Source organism: Neomonachus schauinslandi, chromosome 16, assembly GCF_002201575.2.
Source record: "Neomonachus schauinslandi chromosome 16, ASM220157v2, whole genome shotgun sequence".
NCBI classification, from domain to species: Eukaryota; Metazoa; Chordata; class Mammalia; order Carnivora; family Phocidae; genus Neomonachus; species Neomonachus schauinslandi.
Window position 1 is genome coordinate 33387916 of NC_058418.1, and position 7232 is coordinate 33395147.

The 7232-nt window shown below is 60.3% G+C and overlaps 1 protein-coding gene across 6 annotated transcripts in view; it reads left to right on the plus strand.

Moving 5' to 3' along the window:
• NDRG4 (NDRG family member 4) overlaps positions 1 to 6934 on the plus strand; it is a 32123-nt gene extending 25189 nt beyond the window's left edge. For 3 of the 6 annotated variants that reach the window (XM_021704263.1, XM_044911417.1, XM_044911415.1), the window contains 8 exons: positions 54 to 157; positions 993 to 1049; positions 1161 to 1212; positions 2107 to 2154; positions 2328 to 2363; positions 2473 to 2524; positions 3975 to 4013; positions 4871 to 6934. In XM_021704263.1, coding sequence (XP_021559938.1) covers positions 54 to 157; positions 993 to 1049; positions 1161 to 1212; positions 2107 to 2154; positions 2328 to 2363; positions 2473 to 2524; positions 3975 to 4013; positions 4871 to 5025 — 543 coding nt within the window. In that variant the 3' untranslated portion in view covers positions 5026 to 6934. The remainder of the gene's footprint in view (positions 1 to 53; positions 158 to 992; positions 1050 to 1160; positions 1213 to 2106; positions 2155 to 2327; positions 2364 to 2472; positions 2525 to 3974; positions 4014 to 4870) is intronic. The other 3 variants (XM_021704273.1, XM_044911418.1, XM_044911416.1) reach the window with 1 other exon arrangement.
• The last annotated feature ends 298 nt before the right edge of the window (positions 6935 to 7232 follow it).

The window sequence follows — 7232 nt, forward strand, 5'->3', positions numbered from 1 at the left end:
CCCCCCCCCCCCCCCCCCCCCTCCCGCCCCCCCCCCCCCCCCCCCCGGCCCAGGAGGAGCTAGTGAACAACACAGAGCTGGTGCAGAGCTACCGGCAGCAGATCGGGAACGTGGTGAACCAGGCCAACCTGCAGCTCTTCTGGAACATGTACAATAGGTGCGCGCGGCGTGGGGCTCACCTCTGCAGCACAGAGAGCTCGCTCCGTCGGGGTTCATAGAAGGAGGCAGGCTGGACATATGCGCTCCCCTGTTTGCAGATGGGCAGCTTGGTGTATCTCTGAGAAGAGTTCCTGCTTGCTCAGGGTCACTCCCATTGAAGGGCAGAGGGGGAGCAGGGCTGCGGACTCTGGTTCTTGGGCTCTTCCACGCCTTCTCCCCTGGGGCATCGCGGTCCAGCCAGGAGCGGTGTGGGATGTGGGCAACATCCCTGACCCCCACAGCCTGAACCTCAGGGCTGACATCTGTAGATGGAGAGGAGGCTGGATGAAGCCCATGGTTTTCAAGCTGTGCTCCTTGGAGCCCACTGGCCTGCCCTCCTCCCTTTCTCCTACAAATATTAAGCACCTGCTGTGTGCGTGGTGCTGGGGATAGAATGGAGGATGAGAGGACCAGGGCCTGCCTCCCTCTCTGAGCCTGGAACCCCACGCACAGGTGGTGGTGCATGTCGGAGCAGTGCTTCAAGGGGGAGCGAGAGCTAAATTGAGGGCCCACCTGACATGAATTGTGGGGTCTGAGAAGTTCTACATGAGGGGAGGCCTGAAGACCCTCTATGTGTGCAGGGCATATCCCTGTCTCCCTGTTCACCGGCTGGGATCTGGGAGGCCTTTTCCATAGCTGAGACAACTCAATAACCCTAAGCCCCAACTGTGGGCCCAGACTGGGACATCGGGCCATAATTGCCATTGTGGGAGGCTGGGGTAGGGCCCTGAGGCACATGACCCCCTGGGATCCAGTCCTGAGATGCCCACCTCTACCTCTGCCTCTCCCTGCAGCCGCAGAGACCTGGACATTAACCGGCCCGGAACAGTGCCCAATGCCAAGACGCTCCGGTGAGGGCGCCGCCCCCCGCAGCCTGCCCCTGCCTGCCCCCCTCCCCACCCCCCCCCACCCCCCCTGCCACCCCGGGCCAGACAGACAGCTCTTTTCCTCTGTGTCTACAGCTGCCCGGTGATGCTGGTGGTTGGGGACAACGCGCCCGCCGAGGATGGGGTGGTGAGTGAGGGACTCTGCCCTGACGGGGGGAGGGGGGGTAAGGGCATCATTGCCTCTGGCCAGTAGGGCCAGGACCTGGATGTTGGACTTCTCAGCCCACCTCCCATGATCTTGCCGTGCATCGCCACCAGGCACAGCCCCAGCCTTCAAGTGAGGGAGGCGTGGAGACTGGAGGGAGTTGGGGCCAGACCGCCTGCCGTCACTCCCTCCGAGCAGTGCAGCCCCACCTCAGTCTCTACCCACCTCAGGCCCAGAGAAGGAGCTCTCTTCTCTACAGCTTGCTTCATTCACTATGAAGTAATCCCCAAGCAGTGCATCCCTGGACTAGCCGTTGCACCCGTTGCCTTTGGGGATGGTCACCTTTCCCACTGGAACTCTGGAAGCAGGCAGCCCGAGGCTTCATGTCCCCGTTAGCACAGAGGCCTAGGGTCCAGGAGTACCCAGGGCCACCCCCGAGTGTGCCCGGGACACTTTCCCTTGCCTGAGGGCTCGGAGGAACGGGGCGTGGGCCACACCGACCATCTGGACCCAGGCAGAGGCCTCCGTCTCCTGCCGATCCTTGACCCTCCCTCACCTCTGCCCCCTGACCCCTGCGGGTCCTGGCACTTTCCCAGCCACTCCCATCGAGGTGGCCCTGGCTCCCTGTAAGGACATGGCCCAGCCCCTGCCCCATTCCTGCCCTGCCAGCACTTGTGAGGGGAGTCCCAGCGTCTCCGGTCCCTCGGGGTGGGTGGGGGGCCTGCTTCCTGATCCACAGGGGCTTGGACTTTCAGAAGGCAGCCTGCATGCCCTCCCTCAGCTCTGGGACTCGAACCTGCCTTAACAACAGGGGTAGGGGACTCCCCTGATCCCCCAGGGGCTGGGGCTGCCTTACCCTGCTGACCTTGTCCCTAGGTGGAGTGCAACTCCAAACTGGATCCCACCACCACGACCTTCCTGAAGGTGAGGCCTTCCTCCCCAGCCAAGGGCCCAGCCTCAGGGAGAGGCGTGCCTGGGGTCCCATCGGGGTGGGAGCAAGACAGTGTGTCTGCTCAGGGCAACCTGTTTAGGTATAGGAGGCCTGGGCAAGGTGTGGGGTGGCCCCTGCTCAGCTCACCCCCCTCTCTTCCCTGCAGATGGCAGATTCCGGGGGGCTCCCCCAGGTCACACAGGTGAGACTCCTGGCCCTCCCTCCCTTACCTAGCCCAGGTGGGGGATGCCTCCCTTCCCCCCAATCCCAGGCAGCCAATCAAAGCATGTGACTGTCCCTCTGTCCTGCAGCCAGGGAAGCTGAGTGAGGCCTTCAAATACTTCCTGCAAGGCATGGGCTACAGTAAGTAAACCTCCCCCGTCCCCGCCCCAGAGGCTGGTGGGCAGGCGGCAAAGTGGGGCTGGGGCGCGGTGTTGGGTGGCACTGAGCAGCCTGCGGGCATATGAGGTCTGCGTTAGTGGGGCCCAGATGCCGTGCCACCCACCACATGCTCCCCGCCGTGACTGGGCACTCTCTAGGCCCCACCTGAGTTGTGAGTAGATGAGCCCAGGCTGTGTCGGGCTCTCTTGTGCCCTTGGGGAGGCTTTGGGACACTGTGTTCATGGCGACGTCAGGGCGGTCGGCTCTTCTTCAGGCCTGGGGGACCAGAGCCCGGGCCTGGGTCCTGCCCAGAAAGCCTACCTAAAGGTGAGTCCTACACACCGCCCACTCCCCTGCCAGACGTACAGCACCTGAAAAGGGCTTTTGTCACAGGTGCTGGACGGTATCAGGGGCATCAGAGGGGCCTTGGAGGCTGGGGCCCAAGGAAGGCACGTGGGAGAGCTAAAGGCGGCTGAACCTGGGGGCGGCATAGGTGAAGACCCCAAGGTGATAGGGGCTGTGGGGCGGCAACGGCCACCCTCCTCCTGTCTCCGCCTTGTGCAGGGATGAGATGCCCAGACTGCTCGTGAGCACCTCCAACACTCACGCACGCACGCCCGCCCGCCCGCATGCAAGCACACGCGCACACCTTATCTCCTTGGTGCCTCCCCTTTCCCCCATCTACCTGGCTCTCCTGCTGGAAGCAGAACTCCTCTCCCTGAATTGGTGTCTCCCCCCAGACTTCAGCCTTTGGAGCTTGTGCCCCCGGGGAAGGACAGGCCCGTGGGGAAGGCTGAGGCCGAGCCAGGAGCGGAACTGCCTCTGGCCCGCAGGGGCCTGCCGGCCTCTCTGTGGAGAAGTAGGGCAGAGAGAGGCCCAGGCCAACAGTGGGACATAGCAGGAGCTCTGCGGCTGGGCCTGAGCCCCGGGGGTGCCCACTGAACGTTGGTGAGATGGGTAGACGAGCAATGCTTGTTAGGCTGGGGCATGTTCTCAGGGCCCCGGGAGAACCACCACCAGGCAGCCCAAGAGCTGGGCAGGATTTAGGAGGTTGTGCAGGCCTCCCCCAGTCTGTACCTGGGGAGACTGAGGCCCAGAAGAAGGGGGAGGACTTCCCCCTTCCCCCTAGCTGCCGCTAGGACATGGGCGCCACAACCCCTCTCACCATGAGGCCCTGGGGGCCGCAGCCCAGGCTGGAGAAGCGGGGGCAAGAGGAGTGTTCCCAGAGTGGTGTCAGGGCTACTACTTTGGGGGGTGGGCAGGAGTGGGCTTCCTGAGGTTCTGGCCCGGCCCCAGCCCGCTCTGTGCCTGGCCTGTTGTCTCCTCTCCCTGACCCATCGCAACACCCTGGCCCCGCCGGATCATGCTCTTCACCCGTGTCCTGTGTCTCCCGCACCCCACCCTGTCCCTCTGGCTCTGTCTTCTCTCTTAGTTGCATACTTGAAGGACCGAAGGCTGAGTGGAGGAGCAGGTAGCCCCGCGGCCCCTCCCGATGCATGGACCCCTGCCCCAGGTCCCCCCCCCCCGCTCGTTCCTCTGTGCGGTGCTGCAGCTGGGCCTCATCTTGCTGTGGTTTGGAACTTTCTTGTGTCCTGCTCGCCTCCAAAGCCCAAAAGAGTCCTGCTTTTTCACAGATCTGGGCCCTAGTGGGCCGGCGTCCCACGTTCGGGCTCTGTTGTGGCCGGGGTTGAGAGCAGTCTGGCTTCTGGGGTGCCATGGGGCGCGTGGCTTTCCGAGCTCAGGCAGTTGGAACCAGAGCCTCAGAGAGAGAAAGCCCAGGCCTGGCCTTGGGAGCAAGGGTGTCCGGCCATGTCCGGGCTGGATGGGTGGCCGCTTGCGTTCGGGAAGGTGGAGTTCGCCCCCTGAGAGTCTTGCTTGTGAAAGTCTGAATACGGACAGGAACTGGATTTAAAGCAGTCTGTGGCCTCCACACCTTGTCCTCCTTGACAGAAGTAGTCCTGCTCCCCCGTCCCATCATCCTCTTGAGGGAGGCACCGTTGGAAACCCGTCCCATCCCCGCACCAGCTCAGGGGTCCGCAGTCAGACCGCCCTGCTCTGGCCGTAGCTCTGGCCAGCTGTCGTGAGATGGGTCCTGCTGGCCTCTGCGGGGCCCCCCGGCCCCCCGCCTCTCGGGCTCAGTCACTGGTGCTGTTGCTGCATGCCCCCGGCTTGACTGAGTAGATACCAGCGCCGCGGCTTGAGATGGGCCCCCGTGCCGTTGGAAGAGTGGGTCTTGCTGGCCGCTTCGCTTGCGTCAGTCCTTGCCCCGCCTGCCGGCCCCCAGCCCTGCCTGCCCGCCCTCACGCCCGCTCCCATCTCTGTCCACAGTGCCCTCGGCCAGCATGACCCGCCTCGCCCGCTCCCGTACCGCGTCGCTCACCAGTGCCAGCTCGGGGGATGGCAGCCGCCCGCCGGCCTGCACCCACTCGGAGAGCAGTGAGGGGCTGGGCCAGGTCAACCACACCATGGAGGTGTCCTGTTGAAGCCTGTGGCCCAGCAGAGATGCCCACCTGCCCCCGCCCGCGTCGACGTCCACTGCCATCCTCGCGCCGGCTCATTTTCCTTTTAGTTTATTTTTGTGAAGGCCAAGGGGAGGAAATGGGTTTACTTCTCTTTTGTTAAAAAGATGGGGGGGTTCATCTTAGACGCTGCAGAACAGTCTCCGGATGGTTTTGAGAGGCTCACTCCTCCCCACCCCCACCTCACTCACCTTGTTAACTTGGCTGACTTAGACCCCCTCTTCCAACTCCCCACAGTCAGGGCGGGGTACAGGGAGGAAGGGGACTTGCTAAGGAGAGAGTTCGAGTCCTCTGGGCAGGATCCAGGATAATTTCCTAGACTGATGCCCCCCTTGCGCAGGCAGATTGGAAGATGGGATGGGGTTTTGGGGTGGTGTGCTGGGACAGCAGCGGCACAAGGTCCAGCTCAGGTACTGAGGTGACAAACCAGGAGGCAGCACTGGGGAGCACTAGGAGGCAGGAGCCCTGGAGCTCTCCAGGCCCGTTTTCTCCCCAGCTCCTCCACCAAGCACATCGGTTTCTTTTTGCACATGTGACAATCATCTGAACCGTAGCCACAAGGGGGCGCTCCTACCAGGCAGCCGTTTTCCTGGTGCTCTCTGGGCTGGCCTGGTGATGCAGGGCCAGGCAGGCAGGGACTGAACAGGGTTTCTCTGCCCAAGGAAGACAGAACACAGAGGACCTAAGAGGCAGGAACCCCACAGACTGTCTCAGCCCACACACTCCACCACCTCCTGGCCTTGTCCCATGTCTTGGCCCTGTGGTAGAAAGTTGCCTGATCCTCTATCTCCACTGGGACCTGATTTGGGGGCTGAGCTTAAATGCTGGAATAGCCCGTGAGGGTTGGGCACACCCAAGAACCTCCTGGTGTCTGCCTTCAGGAGCCAGGATGTGGCTGGAGGCACTGGTGGCTGAGATTCCCAGTTCCATGGAGGACAACCCAATCAGCAGCTGTGTGTCCAAGGCCACCAGAAACATGGTGTTGTTTCTGGTCGTGGTCAAGCTATGCCAGTGTTTTCTGTGGGCATCACTAAGAAGAGAGTTTATTTGGAGAGAAATGGTCTAAGGTAGTGAGACTAATTGCAGGCCCCCACTGCCATCTCAGGACCACTGGAGTGGCTTGGGCTGGGGCTTGCTGGGTCCTGGAGTGGGAGGTGAAGGTTCCTGAAGTGAACAAGGGCCAGGCAGAGGAGAAAGGCTCTCCACACACCCTGGTCTCCTCCTTTCACCTGAAGCCCAGGACTGTGCCATACACATCCCACCCACCCACACTATCAGGGAGAATCTCCTGGCCCCAAAACCAGAGCCACTGGTCTTGGAGCCTAAATCAGTTGCTAAACCCTGAAATGAGGGGAGAGAGCAATGAAAACTGCAGGGCTGCGGAGGGGACAGTTGTGTGTGAGGTGCTCTGAGGCTGCGCGGACACCTGCATCCATCTTTCCTTGGCACATATCACCCCCTTCTAGAATCTTAAGCCATTACTAGACTGCTCTAGAGTCTGGTGGAGTGTTGGTCTGTCCCCAGTTCTATTCACTCACGCGCTTCCTTTGAATATCAAATGTGACTGTTTGAAAAGCTGGTAGAATTAATCCCTCTTACTGTAGATAGCGCTGCAGACCTTGGATTTTTTTTTCCTGTGTTCTTTCAGATGAGATATCTATAAATATCTATACATTATATATATATGTACATTGGGTCTTCCTGCGTGTGGTTTTCCATAGGAGGTTGTCTCTTTGGTCAAAGTGAACTTTTAATGGAGTTTATTATTTTCCTTTCTGTATAAAGTGAAGGACCTAATTTTGTGTATTCTGGTGGCTGATGTCATGAAACTTTGAGATGACAAAATATAAAACAAATAAAAACCCTTGTCAAAGTAGAAAGAGCTAACTGTGCTGGCAAACTAATAAGGAAATGAAGAATAATTTGAGTATGGTGACGCCAGGCCCATCACGGGAAGCTTGTGGAGAAGGCCGCGTTGAGGTTGGTGCTTCCTGGGTTTAGGTGGGACTGAGTGTACAGGAGTTCCCATCCATGTTTTTGTTTTTTTTAATTTTTATTTTTTTAACTCTACCCCCAGCCTTGGGGCTTGAACTCAGGACCACCCGTTGGTTGATCGAGTCACATGCTCTAACAACTGAACCAGCCGGGTGCCCCACTTATTTCCATTTCTT